At 51.4% G+C, this 22,316-nt stretch overlaps 8 protein-coding genes across 8 annotated transcripts; 4 read left to right on the top strand and 4 right to left on the bottom strand.

Annotated features, from left to right (window-relative positions):
• Positions 1–349: 349 nt before the first annotated feature.
• Positions 350–1,860, top strand: P152DRAFT_467408 (phosphoglycerate mutase-like protein; the record flags this gene model as incomplete). The annotated part of the gene is made up of 2 exons (XM_033680761.1): positions 350–652; positions 706–1,860. The coding sequence occupies 2 exons, from the start codon at positions 350–352 to the stop codon at positions 1,858–1,860; spliced, it is 1,458 nt and encodes a 485-aa protein (XP_033532661.1).
• Positions 1,861–1,885: 25 nt separating this feature from the next.
• P152DRAFT_459901 (uncharacterized protein) lies at positions 1,886–3,228 on the bottom strand. Its single transcript, XM_033679781.1, has 3 exons — positions 2,540–3,228; positions 2,334–2,472; positions 1,886–2,277 (listed from the first exon to the last, which is right to left on the bottom strand). Exons 1-3 carry the CDS (start codon positions 2,906–2,908, stop codon positions 2,165–2,167), a joined length of 621 nt encoding a protein of 206 aa, XP_033532660.1. The 5' UTR covers positions 2,909–3,228; the 3' UTR covers positions 1,886–2,164.
• Positions 3,229–4,096: 868 nt separating this feature from the next.
• Positions 4,097–5,222, bottom strand: P152DRAFT_459900 (uncharacterized protein). The gene is made up of 3 exons (XM_033679780.1): positions 4,826–5,222; positions 4,415–4,770; positions 4,097–4,353 (listed from the first exon to the last, which is right to left on the bottom strand). Exons 1-3 carry the CDS (start codon positions 4,952–4,954, stop codon positions 4,185–4,187), a joined length of 654 nt encoding a protein of 217 aa, XP_033532659.1. The 5' UTR covers positions 4,955–5,222; the 3' UTR covers positions 4,097–4,184.
• A 1,142-nt stretch (positions 5,223–6,364) lies between these two features.
• Positions 6,365–8,034, bottom strand: P152DRAFT_74481 (phosphoserine aminotransferase). The gene is made up of 2 exons (XM_033683233.1): positions 6,639–8,034; positions 6,365–6,588 (listed from the first exon to the last, which is right to left on the bottom strand). The coding sequence occupies exons 1-2, from the start codon at positions 7,912–7,914 to the stop codon at positions 6,518–6,520; spliced, it is 1,347 nt and encodes a 448-aa protein (XP_033532658.1). The 5' UTR covers positions 7,915–8,034; the 3' UTR covers positions 6,365–6,517.
• A 1,569-nt stretch (positions 8,035–9,603) lies between these two features.
• On the bottom strand, positions 9,604–10,442 carry P152DRAFT_371754 (uncharacterized protein; the record flags this gene model as incomplete). The annotated part of the gene is made up of 2 exons (XM_033675527.1): positions 9,604–9,884; positions 9,947–10,442. Coding segments are annotated over 2 exons (777 nt in total), but the record flags the coding sequence as incomplete, so codon positions are not given.
• A 1,356-nt stretch (positions 10,443–11,798) lies between these two features.
• P152DRAFT_459896 (uncharacterized protein) lies at positions 11,799–12,888 on the top strand. The gene is made up of 2 exons (XM_033679779.1): positions 11,799–11,974; positions 12,034–12,888. The coding sequence occupies exons 1-2, from the start codon at positions 11,942–11,944 to the stop codon at positions 12,544–12,546; spliced, it is 546 nt and encodes a 181-aa protein (XP_033532656.1). The 5' UTR covers positions 11,799–11,941; the 3' UTR covers positions 12,547–12,888.
• Positions 12,889–13,251: 363 nt separating this feature from the next.
• P152DRAFT_459895 (P-loop containing nucleoside triphosphate hydrolase protein) lies at positions 13,252–18,156 on the top strand. Its single transcript, XM_033679778.1, has 6 exons — positions 13,252–13,789; positions 13,842–13,919; positions 13,976–14,003; positions 14,054–14,141; positions 14,200–14,254; positions 14,304–18,156. The coding sequence occupies exons 1-6, from the start codon at positions 13,679–13,681 to the stop codon at positions 17,946–17,948; spliced, it is 4,005 nt and encodes a 1,334-aa protein (XP_033532655.1). The 5' UTR covers positions 13,252–13,678; the 3' UTR covers positions 17,949–18,156.
• A 3,101-nt stretch (positions 18,157–21,257) lies between these two features.
• Positions 21,258–21,615, top strand: P152DRAFT_364931 (uncharacterized protein; the record flags this gene model as incomplete). The annotated part of the gene is made up of 2 exons (XM_033675413.1): positions 21,258–21,315; positions 21,380–21,615. Coding segments are annotated over 2 exons (294 nt in total), but the record flags the coding sequence as incomplete, so codon positions are not given.
• Positions 21,616–22,316: the final 701 nt, after the last annotated feature.

The raw sequence follows: 22,316 nt of genomic DNA, 5'->3' as shown, positions 1-22,316 counted from the left end.
CCTCACAGGATGCTTCAGCCACTTGGACCCGACAGGGCACCATATGTTTCCCAATTCTCAGATCTCAACTTGACAACCCCAACTGATCGACCTGCACCTCCAGCCTACTAAAATGGAGAATCGTATCAACCTCCTAAACTAAAATAAAATAAAAGGGAACCTCTATGAGAAAGGTGATAGAAGGCAGACGCAGATGACGGTTGAGAGTTCTTAATGCCCTGGGGATGTGCTTCAGATCGTTTAGGACCATCAATTTCTTCCCCTCCAAATGATGCGCCATGTCCATTCGATCGCAGGCTCCTTGATCTGCATTCTCGTGCTGGTCCTTGCCATCGCGTTTGGGATTGACATGAGTCGCTTCGCAGCGGGCTATGTGCTTCCTGCCCTGTTCTTCTCATCCGCTCGAGCACAGGATTCGAATGCTCCCCCGTCGGCAGCAGTGGATCTCAGCTGGCATGCGCCGAATCAAACATGGATAAATGATATCACGCAAGTAGTGAATGGATCAGGGACATACGGATTCCATTTTGGAGGGTCGACATTGCCGGCGGATGTCAAGTATGGAACGTACAATTGGTGTAATATGCCGCATGTGAGAGAGGATATGTATCCAGACCCGCCAAAGGGATATGAGCTGACATACGTGGAATTGGTATCATACCCCAAGTGATTGACGTTCGAGTTCCCTCTGCTAACTATGTCCAGATCCACCGTCACCATAAGCGCACCCCTTATGCGAACAACACCTTCCCGCGGGAAGGCTACTCCTGGGAATGCACCGACGAAGGCCTCTCCTACTATGGTAGCCCCCTCAACCCCCAAAACCCCAACCCGGCGCAAACTTACTGGTTCGTCCACACCTCCGAAGTCAATCCTTTCGCGCCAAAGGGGTTCAACGGAAGCTGTCAATTCCCTCAGATCACCCGTGCTGGTCTCGAGGACTCCTGGCAACATGGAAAGGATCTCTACCAGGTCTACCATTCCCGCCTCCATGGCTTCCCTGCGGAACCGGACGAGAAAGTCTCGTTTCGGGTCACGAGCAATGCCATCACGAGTCAAGTGGCCGGGATGGTGATATCTGGCATGTTTCCTGCGATATGGGATGGGAGATATCCGGTGAACATCCAACCCTCCTCGATTGACTCGCTCGAGCCAGCGTACTCCTGTCCTGCGTCCAACCAGATCTCCGGACAATATGGTGCTGGCAGCAGCAACCCAGCCTGGACTGGGCATTTATCGGCAACTGCCGATCTTTTTAGATCCCTGGACGTGGTTTCGGGGGTATCCTCCAGTGACTCGGAATGGCATCGCTCTTTTGACCACTATTACGACAACCTCTCCACACGCCAATGTCATCAAAAGCCGCTTCCGTGCAAAATTGGAAGCGAGATGGAGTGCGTGACGCAGGCGCAAGCCAACGAGGTATATCGACTCGGCCAGTACGAATACTCATACCTCTATCGGGACTCCCCAGAGTCGCTGGAGGTGGCAAAGCGGTCGTATGGCGTGTGGGTCGCGGAGTTGGCGAGAAACATGCGGGATCACGTCGCTGGAGTTAAACCGGTGGTCTATATGCATAACATCGCGCATGACGGATCAGTGTCGCTACTTTTGGCGATTCTACAAATTGATGTGATGGCCTGGCCGGGGATGGGTGCCGAGGTGGTGTTTGAGATGTATAAGAACGGAGATCAGGATAAGAGGTATGTGAGGGTGCTGTTTGGAGGACAGGTGCTCACGAGCTCGAACCCCTCATTAGGAGAAATGGATATGATCGAGTTGGATATCTTGCTCGACTATTTTGATGGTCTGGTCGGGGCTAATGCGGCGATGGTGCCAACTTTGTGTGCGAATGAATAGATATTGATTAGTCTCAGTATGTCGGTTATTTGGAGCAGTATATAATCTTTATTCTGCCCATGACGAATAGTCAGTGTCTGCTGTATATTCGATAGCTCCTTGAACACCAGGAAAGGTACATTGAAGATGTTCACGAGACAAATAAGAATAGCAATGCAACCACCGACACCATCCAGGGGGTCCTACGTCCTCTATTCTCCCTGTTTCCAGCCGAGATTGAAGTCTAGGCACCAGAACCGCCCTAGCTGCCAGAAACCGCCGGATTCCCAGAAAAGGTCCCGTTAACAGCTTCCGACCTGCCCTTCTAGCACGTATCCAGCATTTCGCCCAGCGCGCTCTTCTCGTCGGAGTTGACAGTCAAGCTGTAGATGTCCTTAACCTTGATCCACATGCGGGCGTAGGTGCACCAGTATGACTCTACGGCATAGTTAGCATTGCAGGAAGACATTTTGTACATGAACGGCAAGACATACCAAGCGGTGGCTTCCACGCCTCCGGGCCCTTGTCACCCTTTGCTTGATTGACGTTGTCCGTCACAGCAAGAAGCTGAGGATTGGTCAGATCGTTCGCGAACGTCTGTCGCTGTGCAGTCGTCCATTCATTCGCACCGGACTATATATCCCCAAGTCAGCACGCTCCACTCTCATCTAATAACCATCCAAGAGGTCAGACTCCTTACCTTCCAAGCATTTGACAACGGCACAACATGGTCAATATCCACATCCGACGCGGCCGTCCACGTCGCTCCATCATACACGCTAAACCAACTCCCGCTCGTCGATGCACACGCGTCGTCCGTCTCCACGTCCGTGCCGTCGCGCTTGAGCACCGTCTCCCGCGTGTTGCACTTGCCAGAGATGGTGATCCAGTGCGGGAAGAGGTCACGGTCGTAACCGGTGGCGTCGCCCGCCGCGGTGGTCAAACCGGAGAGCATGGTTCTCGCGCTGGATTCGGAGGGGATGTTGGGTGGTGTGGGCGACGCGAGAGGCGCCGCATGGAGGAGAGGGATGAGGGAGAGGACGGCGACGGTGGCGGTGGCGGACTTCATCTTGCGCGACAAGGCCTGAAGATGACTTCAAGTGGTCGTCCTGGAGCTCTCCTACCGTTGTTGTGGTGCACGAACGGCAAGGGGACGGAGTAGCTACAAAAATTCTATGCTCTTATATAACTATCTTGACCTCAACGCTGTCGTAAATGACGATCACCCGCACCAAATTAGCAGGACCGACAGCCGTTTCTAGAATTCATCTCTTATCAGGTTCACATGTCGCGTTGACTCGATCCTATCGCCGCTCCAGTCATTTGAGCGCGTGTCAATTCCGAAAGGAAACACGTTCTGGCGATGTTGCCACGTCCGGAAGGTCAATTCCTGGATCTTCCTTTGACCTTAAACGAGGTGCCGGTCTTTCGTCCTTGACTGGGCGATGTTTGCTGCGAAACACGGGCTCAGTGGAGGGCAGATGGTCGCGCTAACGCCTAACGCCCGCCCTCGCTGCAGCACGACCGATCCGCTATTAAGATTGGCGGCGTCACCTGCCCAATCAATCAAGAGATTGACCTTGTGCAGGAATGCGATCCGTTAAGTGGACGAGTGGATGGATTGCTATTTCACGGCCTGCCTTTCCATATTCACAGCTGGAAGGGCTCTTGGTTTGGGGAGGCAAAGTGCAGAGCCAAATTCAGACATGGTGGACATTGGGGAGTTGGGAGATTCGGGAGATTTGGGGGATTGTTGGGGTGCGAGATTGTTTCAAACAACAGTGTGGAATTGTGCCATTCAGCTCGACCTATGCGGTTGCACGGAGACTTTTAAAAACGGGATATCGGGTCCGATCATCGATGGGGGGAAAATCTTCATGTTTAAGGTTGGAGATGATGCTGCGATGCTCGCTCTTCCGAGTCCACGGACTATGGTAGATCGGTGATTGACGCACTCTTTGTGACGCTTTTGACCGTACGGAATAATCAACTAAGAGTGAAGAGACATACTTACATTCAAGTCCTCACCGTATGGACCGTCGGGCCGGTGCTGATGCCTCTAACAGTCTAACCAAGGCATGAAACTTAGCTGCAGTGGCGCGAAATATCTGAACCCCTGCTCCTCGAAGCAGGGCAACATATACATTAAATGTATGGCAGGTTTACACTTTACAGAAACAGAGTCAATACCGGTCAAATCTTGAACAAGGAGCTATTCGATCGATCACGTGGTGATATACATATCATGAGGACATACTAGGAACAAGTTTGCAATTTTGGGGCTGCGCAACTGCGTCGCCTTGATGTCAATGACGCTGGTGCATTCTGAATGCGGTTGTAATGGTCTAGCCAACACAGAGTCCACCGCAGTCAAATCCACCATTTTTCGGATCGCAATCGTCTCTAGGATCATCTACACAGACCTGTTCCGGCCCTGCACACTTGAATCCTGCAAATCCTCCACACATTTTGCTCGATCCAGAAACACAGATTCCCGGCACATCGCAACCCATACTAATAAGAGTCAGCTTCAACTTCTTATCAGAACTTCTAGAATCATTAAGCATCAACTTACCCGCACTCCGGTCCCCACGGATCGTTGATGCAGAGCTCCCCTTCATCGCACTGAATGCCCAACAGTCCGCCGCAGTACTGTCGCTTTCTCACGCATACACCGGGACAGTCTGACTCTGGGCCACACGGCGAGCCCGGTTTCTGGACGCACTCGAACTTGTCGGGGCAGGTTGGTCCTCCGCGTCCCCCGCAAGAATCTGGGATCGGTTCAGGGAGCGGAATTGGTGTGACTCCCGGGGGATCTGAGGGAGTGGGCCTGGTGGGCGAAGCCTCGCATGTCGGCGGTTGAGGGCATCTTGGGTTGCCGTTGTTCTTTTCGATGCATTCTAGAGCAGCATTTCGCTGGCATTCGCAGCGCTATCAGGTGTCAGTGGAATCCGATTGGAGGAACGAATGGACATAGCCAACATACCATCGGCTCAGCTTGAACACAGTAGACCAGCGGGCACTCGCAAGCACCAGGCTTCACAGTAAGCCCATCTCCTTGAGGAGCTGCAACAGCAAGATAGGATAGAGCAAGCAATACAAGCGTAGTCTTCATGGTGACAGATTGATTTAAATTCAGGGCTTTATCAAGATATGGTGACTCAAATGCAACGAAAGTAGACTCGACGATTGCAGTTAAAAGTTGGCCATATCAGTATCCTTTATACTACGCAACCATAACGAAATGGCAAGCCGCAAGCAGCGGGTAATAAATTGGAGTCGCACCAAACACGAGGTCATGTAAGAAACATTCACAAACCATGCTGCTACTTTAATTACATGACTGGCACTGGAGAGGTGAATTTCATCTGCCAGGCATGAAGTCGTAAACGCAAGTCGTCCCCTGGCTTCCGGAACCCAGCGAGCCGACGTCCCATTCGCATGGTCGGATATGGGCGCGAAGGGAGTCCGAGCATCAAGTTCTCGTGTTTGACGTTTGAACCCCTCTGCCCAGCCTCAAGCCATCCAATGGGGTGCGAAGAAGTCGAAATATGTTACGTCGCAAAAGTCATGGTAATCTATAAGGAACTCTGGAACTAATATCAGGAATGTTAATTCTGAGCCCTTGTTGGCGGGAAGCACAGAGTCACTCCATTGACGATCCGGGTTCCTGTCTTCGACAATGTGGCGGTCCTGGATCTCCATCCTATAAACGGCCAGCTCCATGACTTTGTGGGGTAACGCGCGTTGCTGACTTGGATTCAGCGCTGGAATTCGGAATATTGAACGACCAGTGGTATCGTGGAGTTGCGGCGAGCTGGTGTGGTAACGGTTACTCAGTAGCGTTTGTGATTCGGACGGTCCCGAGGTACCTTTGCTGATCGTCCGAAACACCACCAGCCGATATCTGGTGTCGTACAGCGTGAGGGATGAAGACGACTGGAATGCCTCGAAGTCCGGGTTGATTCCGTTTTAGGCCGACATTTGCGAACGGTTTTGACTCAGTTAATTGATAAAGTGGGCGGGATAATTAAGATGTCACAGGATTTCCCTTGATCGCCTATGCGAACTGTCCCGGAAGTTAAAGGGATGCTATTTTTGGACAGATAACTCTAACCGACCTGGAAGCGCGACCACTGGCCTTCACACTTCTAGATATTAATACCGACGGCATGCTCCGAGATGATAGAGTTGCAAACCTGTCATGCTCATTACATTTGTGCGCCAAAGTCAATATAACTCTCGTGACCGTTGCATCGAGTGTGGTACATCATGCCGATCATACCTCCGTTCAGATTTAGCCACTTGGGCCTTCAAGGTTGTAACTCACATTCATGATTCAACGCTTGAACTTCTCCTCTTGTTGATATAATTAGCAAAAAACTCATTCATCCGAAATTCCGAATCCATAGTCTACTATTATTAAGACTAGCCAAGACGGCACGCGATACCCGAGCAGGTTGAACGAGATAGGACATCGAGATGGGAGTGATGGGACTGATAGAAACCCTTGAATAGATGATACTCGGCATTTGCTTGCTTTGTATTCCTTTTACCTTCAGGAATTGGCATAACTCTTTGAACCCCAGAAGATCGCCTTCGAATACCTGTGATGCAATCATCAGACGTGTTGAAACCACCATGGTCTATCTTTCTCGTTGTTCTTCCATAAGCTCCATTATGATGCTTGAGCATAGTCTTGCAGGTACTGCACAAGCTTTTGAACGGCTTCCATCGACACAGCATTATCTGCAGAGAGTCAATACTTTCTTTCCAGAATTCAAGGCAGAAGTACTTACAATTGCTCGCTCGAATGCCACCAACGCTTCGATGTCCTTTCAGACCCGTGAGGCCGCGCTGTTCAGCCCCTTGCAAGAATTCCTTTTCCTTTTCCGCACTCTCCCCTCCGACTCGGAAGCAGATGTTCATCCTGCTTCGCACCGATTGATCGGGGACGACGCGGTAGACGGCCGGGTACTTATCCAATGCCCCATATACCAACGCCGCCTTTTGGGTAGCGATCTCGCCTTGGCCTGCGATGCCTTTTGAGCCATGGGATTGGACCAGTCCGGCCATCACCCGGCCAGCTACCCATACATCGAAGATAGGTAGGGTGTTGTACAAGCTATTGTTCTTCGCAATCGTCGGCCAATCGAGTACAATGGGGCCAACAGGAAGACCCAGCTCCCGTAGCAGCTCAGGACTCGCCATCTTGGCGACTGGCGGTAGCAGTGATTTGCGGACAATCACAATCGTGATGCCAGCGTTTCCGACGTTTTTCTGTGCCCCTCCGAAGATCACGGCGTATTTCCTCACATCGATCGGTCGGGAGATGAAGTTCGAGCTCATATCCGCAACCACTAGCGGTGCATCGTCATCGACAGCGTCTTCCGGATAGGACTCCAAGCTCTTGGGGAATCCCGGAAATTCCACCCCATCCACCGTCTCATTGTCACATAAGTAGACCATCGCCGATCCCGGCCCACCCTCCCGCTTCCTCTTCACCACATTCCACGTCTCCTCGGACGGGATCTTCCCAAACTTCCCGTCATTTGCAACCCGTGAATCCACTGCAATGTTCACATGCTCTGCACCCACTAGCCGGGCAGCCTCCTGGCTCGCCTTGAGTGACCAGGATCCTGTCACTAGATAGTCCAACTTCAACTCGTCATGAACTTCCCGCTTGAGCCTCTCAATCACCATCTTATTCACATCCACCCCCGTATCCGCCTTCCCATCGGCGACCGCCAGACGCAGCTCTTCCGTAGCGATCGCCTGCCGCTTCGCAACCCAGTAACTCACCAAGTGGTATACCACTGCGCTGAACTCCCCGCTGCCACCGCCTTGCAAAAAGAGGATCTCATATTCGTCGGTGGGGATATTGTAGAGGGTGACGAGGGCAGCCTTAGCGTTGTCGAGGATCGCGGTGGCATCGGCGCTGCGATGCGAGATTTCGCAGATTCCGACGCCGCGGTCGTTGTAATTTAGGAGAACGTTGGAGGCTTCTTCGAGAACGTTGGTGGGGAGCGGTGCGGGCCCAGCCCCGAAATAATGGACGTCGGATCGAGGAGGCATGGCGCGGTCAATTCAAGGATAGGTAATTACCCAAAGGAATTGAGAACTACGGCAGTATAAATACAAGTAGGAGAGGACACTGTGGGTGTTCTAAGAATCCATCCGAAAATCCACAACATCAATAATGACTCTTAGTGGAGTCACTCCGGAGTGTGGGGGTTGGAGTGACTGTAGTGGGGTTCCGTCGGGATTCATTTTTTGAGGATGGTTTCTTACAGTTTTGCGAACACAAGAAGCTGAGATGGGATTCAAATGGCTGAAACTCTTGACGGACGAAAGACGTCATCATAACGGAAATAGAAGCAGATATTCAAAATCACTGCCCAATCAATTCAAATATCTCTCTACTCTCAAGTATACAGATATTGCTATACAATTGGGATGAATTGAAACGAGGCATTTGGTAACACTTGTATCCAAGCTCCGATATCGGTATGAAACCCCTCAATTAAACTCAGGAGCAGACTCCTCACCACATCAAGTATTTCAGAGTAGTGTCCATATTCTACAATCAGTTTCAACAGATTATGAGTCTCAAGCTGACAGCCCATTCCAATTCACTTCAATGCCTCACCATCCATGATCTCATGTATGGTATCCTGCAGTCCGATACCTGCCTAAAATGCTCGCCATGCGGCTTTAGAATGGCCTTATTGTGCCGTATCCTTCGGGAAGTAATGATTGTAGTGTTGTCTCCTGGTTGCTATTGAATTGTGTGGTGCGTAGTTCGAATTAATGGATTCAACCTTCTCGTAATAGCATTATACTGCACTGTTTTTCCTTTGACTGACCGGTCACTGCACCATAGTTTCAATATTCTCTAGTTGCATCTTCATACTCCCGGGTTTGGTCTCTATATTGTCCAGCCTCCCATTGGTCTCATCTCCAAACTGCTGGCAACTTCGCTGGATTTCGTTGATCTCATCTTGGAGTTCGTCAAGCCTATCATGGGCAGGCGTGTTGGCCACTCCGAGGCTATTCAAGTAGGCCGTGAAGAAGTGTCGAAAGTATTAGTGTGCTGAACTGGGAATAGATGGTTGTGTATTTCTGGTGGGAATCTAGCAAGACCTAGTCAAGTTTATAGTAAGTTATTCGTTGCATACCCTAACTTAGTTAACCATCGGCACTACTACCGTATCTCATACTCTAGCAGGTTCAGCTGTAGTATGTCGAGGCAAACAAAGCTGGGTTTCTGCTGCCGGCGCCATTCCAGAGCCTCCGAATGATTCAGTCGGCAAGCACGGCACCGTGACATGTCGTGAATCTGACTGGAAGTCTGGGGTTAGAAAATGTTATGAAGCTCCAATTGCAGAACTATATGCATCCGGGGTGGAGGAAGTTGATTGCACTTCGCCTTCGACGTGCACCCCCAGTCCTAAAGCGGAGAATCGTATCGGCTTCCTAAATTAAAAGGGATAGAAAGGGGGAACTTTAGGTATGTCTTTAGGAAGGTAACAGGAGGCGAAAGCAGGCAATGATTGAGAGTTCCCGACGCCCTGGTGGTATGCTTCAGGACCATCAATTTCTTCCTCCAGATGATGGAAAACACAAAGCAGGACAAGAGCCCGCTGCATCTCAGTCCTTCCGCCAGTCTGCGTTTTAGCGGTGCTGTTAGGAGTCATGCCTCGTTACGGAAGAGTATCGAACCAAAGGTAAAGCATTGCGGTAGATAATCAGGGAGTCTCATCCTTTCCTATACATCAAATCTGTTCTCATCGCAATTTTCATTCCTTTCTTGACCTCGGCTCCCGAATGGACCAGCATCTGATGCTGGAAGATCAAAACTCTGCCAACTTTCGGCACGACATCATGGTGTCGCAGCAGATCCCAAGAATGGAACGTCGTAGCGCCGCCGACAAGAGGCTCTCGGCCAGCAGCAACCTCGGTCTCTGCATCATTCAAGTACAGCTGCAACGTGAGGAGGGAGGTTTCTGAGCGATCGGGGGTGTGGTATTGCCCGTCTTGATGGGCTGCCATTATCAGTGTCAGCTTTGAAGATGATAGTCCCAGGCCGGTGATAAGAAACATATACCTTGGAAATACTCCCCTTTCCCATATCTCAAAAACCTCATCCGTTCATTCAACCTGCTGAACGACCACTTGTATCCCTTATCCAGGTACTCCAACACCCTGTCCCCGCTCGGTTTCGCCGTCCCCTTCTTCTCGCCATCCACCACCACCACCCGCTCCAACCACTCCTTCTCCCTCTCCAGCGCAACCAAACACCTATCCCAAACCCTCGCTACCACCTCTCGATCGTCCCAGATGATCCTCCCGCAGTTCCTTATATCCGTGGCCATGATCTCATGGCTGCCAGCGTTCACCATCGCGCGCTCCCATTGCCCTGGTCCAGCGCGAGAGTGCGACTCCGCGAGGGCGACAAGCTCGGCGCATTCGTCGGGAGAGAGAACCCCGTCGAGAGTGAAGGCGAGGCAGCCGGCGTACCCGGGAAGCGGAGTGTCGGGGAAGTGGATGGGTGTGAGGGTGGTCCGCTGAGATGGGGGAGACGTAAGGAAATCTGGGGGGAGGGGGGGCGGACCAGAGGGCGAGTTCGACTGGGGATCATTGATGTCCGTCATGATCAAGAGAAGTACGATACCGCGGAAATATTTGGTGATTTGAGGACTATTACAGCAGATACGGGATAGAATCGACAATTGATTAAGAGGAGCCAAAAACTTGAATGGAAATTCATCAAAACCGTCATTCTCACAGATGACAGACTGGTCCTTTTATCGCTTTGTGCCTTGTTATTTATAGCAACTGCTCCAGACGTTGCTGCCTACCGGTCAAATGCTTCTAGTTAGGTCTTACAGTCGGATGCGGTACCTTAGCTGAACTGCCAGGCTGTATCGAGCTCGAACACTTCATCGCTGCGATGTTGCGTGTTACTTCACCTTCACATATCTTTACCATATTGAGGAAAATTAAGATGTCTTCTTGAAAATATCAGACTCAAAGTGAGGTGATGTTCTGACTTCCAAAAGCAAATATGGTATTGGACAAGCGGCAGCCCTGTACTCGGCCTGCAGTCAAATGTCAATATTGTACTTGTAATATCGCTTAAAGTTCGACATGCGACGAAGCTCAGACCGCACCAGGCAACAAGCGAATCAACCTCGCCAAATCAATGCCACCAGAGTTGCCACGCATTTCCCAACTTTTCCGGTGAGTGCCCTATTAATGGGTATCCTTGCAAATCAATACTATTGAAAAATGAAAATCTTAGTAACGAGTGGCTTGATCCTGTCGAGTTTGTCGACAATCAACAGTCGATCAGACTTCAGAGATGGTTATGATTTATGAAGTTGACTTAGGGTGAAGTGCTCCGTGCTAAAGTTATATTTAACTGCAGTACGCGAACGAAGGAAGGATCGACCCACTAACATAATTAGATACATAGGTAGTAAGAGGAAGTGGAACAAGCATTTAGAAAATCAATCCCGCAATTTGAATCCCAGTCTAACATCGCAGATCGTGGTCCATCGTTTCTCTACAATGAGCGTTTCATCACGCCTCAATGAGTCGGCGCTAGTATTTTAGTAGGTCCCAGAGATGTGGACACGAGCAGGCGAGAAGCCTAAAAGAAGTGAAAGATCAAATCGATTTGCTCTCCTTGACTTAGGTCGAACCTTGCAGGCGCGTTTCCGACCTGGATCTATTAACCATTTCAGAGAAACCCATGACTCGGGATTATGAGTGCACATCTGAATCCCAAAGGAATTGGGGACCTAGGGTAGGATCCTGATTTCAGGCCGCGAGGAGCTGTGGCCAGGGAGTAGTGAGAGGCTCGGCGGCTCGGCGCTTCCTTGAAAGTGTACGGGACATAAAGGAGGACGAAGGATTCTTTGCTCGTGAATTTCGAAGTTCGCTTCTTCCTTCTGGCTCTCCTCTACCTTGCGATCGCCTACTTTTTTGACCATAGTGTTCATCCTCGAACCTGTCCTTTGGTACGAATATACGCGACACCGAGCAACCCATTCGACATCATATATCCGGTATCGGGCTGAAAATCAGGAGAGCAACCATGCCACGAGCAGTCTGGGCTCGGCCGTTCCAGGTCCGCTTCCTTCTGCCATGTACCCTAACATTAACATCGCCTCTAATCAGTTAGTGTAGTCCATCGCTGGGGGCGTCGTTGTCGGCCTCTCGGCCTCTCTCATCACCCAACAATACGTCGGAGCCGTCCCCGCGGTCATTTCCTTCACCACGTTCTGTGGCGGCTTTGCCATCTTCGCCTCCATCGTCGGTGTAACCTCCAACTATATCGAGTCGATCGAGGGCATCATCACCTGGGCGATTGACGGCCTCGCTGCGTTGCTCTTGTTGGCCGCTGGCATCGCGCTTGCGGTTCAACTCGGATCGACGAGTTGTGGTTCAATTCTTGACGACGCGAGGAGGGGTAGGAAGGATCCCAATCCGTTGCTCACAGGGGGATGCCACCTGAAAGAAGCGGCTGAGTCGTGGGGATGCTACAACAACGCTTTCAAGGATGAGAAAAAGGGCGAGGCTTTGATTATGGGTCGGTGTCAGAGGGTACAAGCGGATAGCGCGTTCGCGTTCATTGCGTTTATCGCCTGCGTGGCTGCTGCCGCTTTGAGTTTCCTGTCTGTACGGCGTACGAAGTATTAGAGATAGGGCGTCTGAAGGAAGATACGACCTTTCCAAAGGATACCACTCTCTGCGGATCATGATGAGATATCGGATTGAATCGCCCATTGATACGTGCTATCGAGCTCAAATGAAACAAGCCAATTGCTTGCCTTTCAACTTTCAAGCTATTAACAACGGGGTCAACTGTCAAGTTTGAGTCACCGACGTTGGAGATCAGTTCCGCGTTAACTTCTAAGCTCCGTGAGAGCGGTAGTTAACCATGAGTCCCACATAGTGCCGAGTGGAGTCTGCCTCGACCAGACGTTCAGCTCGTAGCGATGGGACGTTAAAACATCGTGCGGTCTCACAGTCCGCTGTGGTGTACCAAAGTCGAGTCATTATTGATCGCGAAGATCATCGCAATGACGAATTCCAAAGTGCATCCAGTTATGGAGGCACAATTCGACAAAGTACATACGTACCAGAACGAAGCTGCAGAGATCTCGCACACGATGTCGTCGAGCCGCATTGCCCAAATCAGGCGCCCCGCAATCTGCATCGCCGCAAAAGAGGGCTAGCTTCCGTATCCCGCGGACGGCGAGATCCAACCGTCCAATAACGTTGCGGTAGTGATATGGTTGAATCCGACTGCTAAGAGAGGAAAATAAATACCTGCAAATTAATTGGACGTTCTCTCACGGAAATCTCGCCAAGAGAATAAATGTCTTGCGTAACCCGACGTATGAGTCGACAACATCCAGATACCTGATTGACTGGAGCGTTTGCGGCGGTTGTGCTGGTCTACCCCTCGAGCCGTGCATCATTGCGTGGAGTTGTAATATGCACCGTCTTACGCCCCCGTGTACGGACCAGTCAATGGTTGTACACATCTCAAATTCTCAATAAAGAGACCCCGAAAGCCAACTGCATCACACCTTCGTTAGGCAGCAGCTTTATTTCAACCCCCCTTTTCTCCCTTACTGTCCCTAGAGCGATGGGTGCATCTGCTGCTTGGGGAACCCGTCTCTCCTTCACCGTTTTCTATTTCATGTAGTTCGACAATTTGCGCGTTTTGTTTCCGTGATTGTCCTTTATTCGTCGCGATTCTCGCACCATGGCTTCCCATGTGCCAGAGGAACCAACGGCTCCAGAAAAGCCGGCAGTGGAGAAAATGTCGGTGGACAATGTTGATGATAAGGGAGACGATGCCGATGCCTCAATACATGAGGAGAAAAAGGAGGAAGAGGAAGAGAAGGGCAGCGCATCGCTGGGCAACTACTTTGTATGTTGAGCAAGTGCACAACTATTGTCTTAGAACTGACGCGCTATATCAGAGAGTCCTGAGCTATGGGACAGGGCTCGATTATTTCCTTGTCGTCTTGGCTGTGCTATCGTCCGTTGGTGTCGGCGTGGTAGGTTCAGACATGACAATATTCTCGAGATGGACGACCGCTGATCCAAGTTACAGTCGTTGCCATTGATGCAGATTGTCTTTGGTAAGAATGCGAGCATTCGCGAAGAAAGAATGCGAGTTGACTGTGTATAGGCCGGTTGGTTGGAGACTTCACCGCCTACTCTACTCCAGGAAACACCCTAACGGAAGCTGCATTTAAGAAACTCTTTACCAAGAATTCGTAAGGATATAGCTACACCCTATGGAATGATCGAGATTCTTGACTTACTAGTGTTTAGCCTATGGTTCGTCTACTTGTTCATTGGGAAGTTTGTTCTTTCCTACATCTCCATGGTACGACCTCTCACTCCCAGTATCTTACCACTTACTCACCAATCTGCAGCTCACGGTCCGTGTATCTGGGGTCCGGATCAGCGCCGCTTTGCGTCTTGCCTACCTCCAAGCCCTGTTGAAGCAGCCGGTATCCAGCATGGATGCAATTTCTCCAGGCACTGTCGCGAACCGAATCACGAACACGAGCAATACGATCCAGCTTGGTGTTTCTCAACAACTCACCATGCTTGTCCAGTCAATTGCCCTGGTCGTTGGGCTCTATGTCGTCTCATTCATCTATGAATGGCGTCTCACGCTAGTCATCAGTTCTGGCTTGCTGTTCATCATTCTCTGTTACGGCGCTTCATTGCCTATCTTCCTGAAGATCCATAAGCGTACCGAAGAGATGCAGGATCTGGCGTCCAAAGTGGCCTTCGAAGTGTTCAGCTCCATCCGTATCGTTGTAGCCTTCGGAGCAGAAAAGCGTCTTGCCGCCAAACATGAAGCCGTACTCCTCAAAGCGAGGAAGAATGAATCCAAGAACAGTCCTGTCATGGGGTTCATGATCATGCCCATGTTCTTCGCGATGTACGCCTGTTTTGCATTGGCCTTTTGGTATGGCGTCAAGCTGTATACGAACGGAACGGTCGACGATCTTACGTCAATTATCATCGTCCTGTTTTCGGTCGTCTTTGCGATTTCTGCCATCGGAAGGGTTTCAACCCCCATCATTGCCATATCAAAAGCCGCTTCGGGAGCGAGTATCCTGTTCACGACAATAGATGCGGAGGTCTCTGATCAGTCAGGATTGAAAGCGCCAGATGTCTCCTCAGAGAATGACATTACGATGACCGATATTAAGTTTGCATATCCATCTCGACCTACCGTAAAGATTCTGGATTCCCTAAATATTACATTCGAATCCGGAAAAGTGACAGCCATTGTTGGGCCGTCTGGTTCGGGGAAGAGTACCACTGTAGCTTTGCTGGAGCGGTGGTACGATCTCGGCCAGGAACTTCCTGAACCTCCCAAAAAGGGAGATAAGAAGAAAGAGGGTGATCAGGGCGAGAAGTCGGAGAAAAAGGCCTTCAAAATTTTTGGAAAGAAGAACGAAGCTGCAACTTCGACTGAGGACACGAACGACGGTTCTGAGCCGCCAGGAATGAACACAAGCGATGGCGATGAGAGACTCCAGGTGCGAGTTAACAGCGGATCCATCAAGATTGGGCCTCACGAGATCCGCGACGTCGACGTCAAATGGTGGCGAGCGCAGATCGGCTTGGTTCAGCAAGAACCATTCTTGTTCAACGACACCATCTTCAACAACGTGTCTCATGGTCTGTATGGCACGCAGTGGGAAAACGAAACGCGCGAGAAGAAGTTGGAACTGGTCGTTGAGGCTTGCAAAGAGGCGTTTGCCGATGAGTTCATCAGTCAGTTTCCCGATGGGTACGACACGATAGTCGGCGATCAGGGCATGATGATGTCGGGTGGGCAGAGACAGCGCATCGCTATTGCTCGGAGCATCATCAAACGACCTCCGATTTTGATCTTGGACGAAGCAACAAGCGCCATTGATGTTCGATCGGAGCGGATTGTTCAGCGAGCATTGGACCGGGTCAGTCAGAACCGAACGACGATTGTGATTGCACACCGGCTCAGCACGATCAAACGAGCCGACAAGATCGTCGTGGTCCGATCAGGGAAGGTCGTGGAGCAAGGCACCCACGAAGAGCTCCTTCAGTTCACCGAGGGTATCTATCACAACCTTGTTCGTGCGCAGCAGCTCGCCATCGAGGACGATGTTCCTGGTTCCGACCTCAAAGAAGTCGAAGCGTTCACGGGCGAAGATTTAGAGTTGCGTAGGTCCAAGAGCAAGGCGGAATCCGCCATACGTGGCGGCGCCGCTGAAGAAATCGACCTTGAGGGCGAGGCGAAATATACGAAACAGGGCATCACAAAGACCTTCGGGCGTCTCCTTTGGGAACAGCGGTCTCACTGGGTACTCTACCTCTTTACTATCGTTGGCGCACTGGGTGGAGGAGCAGTCTATCCTCTCCAGGCCTGGTTGTTTGCGCAGCTCATCAACGCATTCACGAAGTTCGGCCAAGAACTAATCGACGAAGGCAACTTCTGGAGCCTGATATTCTTTGTCCAATCCCTCGGTGTCGCCGTCGCGTACTGCATGCTTGGCTGGGCCAGCTACGAAGCAGCAGTGGTGGTCAGCACCCACTACCGACAGGAATACTTCGTCAACATGATCACGAAACGGATCTCCTTCTTTGACCAGGAAGGGCATTCGCCTGGTACGCTGAGCGGCAGACTGACCACTGATTCAACGCAGATCATGCAATTGTTAGGTATGGAGATGAGCATGGCCTACATCGCCGTGTTTAACCTGATCGGCAGTCTTATCATCGCATTTGTCTTCGGGTGGAAGCTCTCGCTCGTTGGGCTATTCGCTATACTTCCCGCCATTTTATTGGCAGGCTACTACCGCGTGAAGCTCGAGATGCAATTCGAGCAAATGAACGCGGCTGTATTCGCCGACAGCTCCCAATTCGCTACCGAAGCAGTCGGCGCGTTCCGTACTGTTACTAGCCTAACTATGGAAGGTGTCGTGACGGAGCGATACAACAAATTGCTGGCAGGCCACACCATCCGCGCCCTGAAGCGAGCCATCCCCAGTTCCTTTGTCTTCGGCCTCTCCGACAGCGTCGACCTCGCCTGTATGGCCCTTGCCTTCTGGTACGGCGGCCAACTCCTCGCAACCCGCGAATACGACATGATCCAATTTTTCGTCGTATACATGGCCGTCGTCCAAGGTTCCCAAGCCGCCGGCGTCTGGTTCTCCATGGCCCCCAACATCGCTCAGGCCACCGGCGCAGCAAATCGGATCATCAGCCTTCGACCAGACCAAAATGACAGCGATTGGATCGGCAAGAGGCCTCTCTCCAGCACAGATGGACCCATTGGCCTGGAGTTCCGCGATGTGCGCTACACCTACAATTCCCGCAATATACCCGTCCTGAAAGGTCTCAATATGAAGATCGAACCCGGGCAATTCGCCGCGCTGGTCGGCGCATCAGGTTGCGGCAAGAGCACCATTATCTCCCTCCTCGAACGTTTCTACGATGTCGACAATGGCGCCATCATCGCGGACGATCAGAACCTGAACGACCTCGCCGTCGCCGAGTACCGCGCCGCCGTGAGCCTCGTCAGCCAGGAACCGACTTTGTACGAAGGCACGATCAAGGAGAACGTCGGGCTGAGCGTCGAAGAAGGGCGAGCGACCGACGCCGACATCGAGCGCGCGTGTCAGGAAGCGCAAATCCACGAGTTCGTCACCAGCCTGCCGCAGGGGTACAACACGCCGCTTGGCCCCAAAGGATTGTCGCTGTCGGGCGGCCAGAAGCAGCGGCTGTCATTGGCCCGTGCGCTGCTCCGTCAGCCGCGGCTACTGTTGCTCGACGAGGCGACGAGCTCGCTGGATAGCAGCTCGGAGCGGTTGGTTCAGGAGGCGATCGAGCGGGCGGCGGGAGAGGGAGGGCAGACGATCGTGGCGGTCGCGCATCGGCTGGCGACGATCCAGAAGGCGGATGTGATTTTCGTGTTGGGGAGTGGGAATGTGTTGGAGAAGGGGAATCATGCGGAGTTGCTGGCGAAGCGGGGGTTGTACTGGCAGATGTGTCGGGCACAGGCGTTGGATCGGTGAAGGGTGGGCAGGTACGGCCCAGGATGCATTGCTTTGGCGTTGAAGGCTGATCTCCCAGCGTATCGAGCGGACAAGACTGTCTTATTTCATTGGAGGTTCATCTCAACTCGGATGTACTGATTACTGTAGATTACCCTCAGACCTTGGACATACTGTAGAATACATAGGTACACTCTAATCCTCAAAACTTCGTTGTCGACCTATGGCATCCTTAGCTATGGACGGATCGTGGTAAATAAAATGACTATATAACCTTTAAATCCCCAATTTCTGAGTACTATACTTGGGGTTTTATGGCGCCGGGCGCCGGCTCAGTACAGAGTCGATGATCGTCCAGCCCCAGGTACAAGGCCCGACCAGGCGTACCAGGTCACTTTATGGTATGTGACGAATGACCGATGAAAAACTGCATTGCACTCCGCGGTTTTCATAAGGCACTCGCAACTGATCACTGCATGTGTCTGAACTTTTACACATTTCTTTTGCTCTTTCTGTATGAATCACCTTTAGGAGTCTTAAGTAGTGTCGAGGGGTAGAGAGTGGAAAGAGGGCAATCTTTGCAGCGACGGTTAGTCGTTGCTTTAATGCGGACACTCCAGTCAGGCTTGGATTGGACTGAATCATAACCTGGATATCGTTAACAACCATTTATAATCATTGCTTTACCGTAGAGAATAGCACTTACCTACGCTTCGCAAAGCCTCTCTACACGCGAATCGGGAGAGGACACGATCGTGACTCCTACAGCATCGTGATCCCACGGCCGTGGGAATGCCTGGGATCGCCTTCATGGTTCATCAGAGCAAACAAAGGGCTGCCTACTAGTATTGATTTGTGTACATTAACGGCCTTTTGGTAAGTCTTCGACCTCTCTAGCGTATTTTCACAAAGGTCGTAAGATGTCTTACTAGACAGGTGGTCACACGGCCCATCAGCACCATAAATGTCACGACGTGATGTCGTCTCGAACCCTGCAATCGCGCAACGCCCACCCCTCATCGAGATTTATCGGGCGGCAGGTCGGGAGCACCCGTGTCAACTGCGGGTCGATTTGAGCCTGGAGGTGGTCAAAGGGACATGCCTATCGATGCCTTGATACGAAATACCAGTAATAGGGAATACACCTCGAATATCCTTCGAGGACGCATTATTGGCGAGCTGTCAGACGGAAGGTGTTCCCTGTTCCCCGAGCATCCTTGTCCTCGATAGGTCCGAATATCTGATACTACTGGGGGACATTTATCTCTCAACATGACCTGGCTGAGGAGGCTGGACGCGTCACGGGACACCGAGGATGGTTCAGGGAAGGAGACCATCCGTGATTATGGAATACAGAGGGCATACTGGTAGCCAAACTCATACACTATGGGATGGATGACTAGGAGCCTGATTGGATGGAGTCTTCAAGGAGGGTTCGGACACTGGTGGTGTGGACTGTGGTGCACATGACAGTGGAAAAAAAGTCACGAGCTTTTGGTAGCCGTCTTGTGAGGATCCGAGTTTTGAAAACGGAGAGGAGCTCGCTTTCTTTCCAAAGCAACGACTAGGCAATTCTAAAGCATTGAATTTCATATCATTCGCATTTATCGCTTCAGTTCTTGCAGAAATACTCAGGAATAGCCTTGAAGGCGTTGAGATTGAGCGGAATCCCAGACCCCTGAAGATATACACATCTGGCATAATAGGTCCACCGAAACACAATTCATGCAATTTGGCGCTAGTGAATAGTGGATTGTACACTAAACTTTTTTGGGCCGAAAACCCTCTCCCAGCCCCTGCTGATGCCGAGCAACCCTGGTCAGCGCCTGCCAGTCCTGCTACTTAAATTCCCGTGACCTCCTCCCCACGTGCCCTCCTCTTCGTCCGCTCTCATCCACACCATCACCGCCGATATTAACGCGTTTTCGGGATAGGTTCGATCAGGACATCTTTCCACGCTTTCCAACGCGATATAACCCGTTCTTCGCGATCCCATTTACTTCTTTTATCTTTCCCGAGTCTACTAACGCGAAAACCGCATTCCGAGCCGGATATCACGTGCTCCAGCCTCATCCGAAGCTTACCCGACGGCATCGCTCCACCTGAAAGGGACGTGCCCTTTAAATCATTTGACTTCTCTTCAACCTCACAAGAACGTGATCCCAACGTGACTTCGGCCATCCACCTGAACCATCCAAACTCCCGCGACACCAAAGTAAGTTCATGCCTCTCCTTTCGCCTGGTTGCTGAAGGGTCAAACAATCGTCCTTCTGGTCGCATGAGCCCTCTTCTACAACGCGTCGAATCGTTTTCCATTGTGGCATCCTCCAGTTTGCCTTGCCGCTCACTCCATTGGATTTCCATTGGATTTCCATCTCATTTGTCGTGTCACTGGTTGTCAGCTTGCTCTCCGACCTCTGTTCGGATCGTTGAGCGATGTCGCTGTTCTCTCAGATGCCTTTTATTCAGTCATGTCCTTCGTTCTGTTCCGTCGATCAACGTCATTCCTTCAACTGTTCTGATCCTGATTTTGTACCTTGCTTGCAGCGTGCATGCGACAACTCCATCTTCAAGTCCCGATATGAGTACTATTCCCTGTCTCTTGTCTCCTAAATTCCCTCCTTTCATACAATCGGATCACGCGTTACGTGGCGGCTGCAAGCTTCCTTCTACCTTCCGCCTCCAAGGAAACAATCCATTGTTCAGAGATCCCGGATCGCTAACAAGACGATGCATATAGAAGCTCAAATTCCGCTGTTCATCATCAACCCTACAACCGGTTGACGTTTACACTACGCAAATACGCTTTTTGAGAGTCTCACCATGTCTGGCGTGAACAAACGCAAGCGAGCCGCTCAGGACACTGAGACCGCTCGAGCTGCTCCGAATGCGCGTAATAACATCACGGCCGCATCCCAAATTGATCCGGCTTTCAACAACACTGGCGGCCCTGATCTGGGGGACATGTCCAGCGCCGACTTCTCCGCGCTTCAGGCACACAACACTGCCCACGACCAGTCCTCGACTCCCGGTGGTCCCAACGGGGCTGCCCCTACTGCAAGTGCGTCAGACACCGCCAGCGCAGCTCTTCACTACTCGATGAACGTGCCGCAATCAACCGACGCGCTCTTCGCGGCGAGCCACCCGCCTAGCGTTGGTAATGCGCCCGACGTCAAGTTCGACTTCAGTCTGGACGGCGGTACTCCGACGAGCGCGAACGCGAGTTCTTCGACCCCGACAGCGAACCAACCTGCTGGGGTGAATGGCGGTGCGAACGCGGCTTCCGCTAGCAATCCCCCCGTGACGCCGACTCACGACCCTAATAAGCCGAAGCCAGAAGTCGGGTCGGAGGAATGGCACAGGATTCGCCGCGATAACCACAAGGAGGGTGAGTGATCTATATGTAGTCAATGACAGTAATCCGAGGAACGATGGCTAACAATGACTGCCAGTGGAACGCCGTCGCCGAGAGACCATCAACGAAGGCATCAATGAGCTGTCCAAGATCGTCCCAGGCTGCGAGAAGAACAAGGGCTCCATCCTTCAACGCGCGGTCCAATACATCCAACAGCTCAGAGATGCCGAGCAGCAGAATATCGAGAAATGGACTCTCGAAAAGCTCCTCACCGAGCAAGCCCTCGCGGAACTCTCATCAACCGTCGACCGTCTCAAGACCGACAACGAGCGTCTCAAGACCGCGTGTCGCGAAAACAATGTCGACCCCGATGAGGCGGTTAAAGGCTGATCAAACTACACCGAATGGCGTAAACGACTCAAGCTGATGATGAGTATCGAAGTGGAGGATGGAGTCTCGGAGTGACAGGTCCAAGTGATCCAATGGAGTTTTCAACGCGGTTCGGGGGTGGTGATGGGTTTCCAATTTCCACGAGTTTCCTTCTCTTTGTATGATGTTTTCATTCAGGTCTGTCATGACATGCAGATGCGATGCACGATTTCACCTGTATCAAACATCAGCAACCAAGGCTGGCTCCCTTGTCTGACTCACGACGATCGATCACCAATCGTTCGTCTGTCTGAACATCGAGAGCATTATGCCTTTCCTTAAGGCCGGTCCTACCTTCTTTCTCATTACCCGATTTCCTTCATACGGTTCTCCATGGGCTATTCTTATAGTTTCCTCTCTTCCTTCCGTCTCGGCTCTACCGAGCATATGACCGCTGGGGTATGACTAAACGGATAGGCAGAGGACAATGATATCAGATCATTCTATCTATGTCGCATTTGATGTGATCCTGTGAAATTGCTGCGATACCGCCCTTCTGAATGTACGTAGGCTCCATCTTCAAAACTTCAGTAGTGAAGCTGTACCAGCATCTCGTCGGCCTTCGACGCTGAGAGCGGCGTCCTTGGAACCACCTAATTAGGCTT

The sequence above is a fragment of the Eremomyces bilateralis genome (genome assembly GCF_010015585.1).
Source record: "Eremomyces bilateralis CBS 781.70 unplaced genomic scaffold P152scaffold_15, whole genome shotgun sequence".
Classification (NCBI taxonomy): Eukaryota; Fungi; Ascomycota; class Dothideomycetes; order Eremomycetales; family Eremomycetaceae; genus Eremomyces; species Eremomyces bilateralis.
The sequence above is the reverse complement of the archived record's forward strand: the minus strand, read 5'-3'. Positions and strand labels throughout refer to the sequence as shown.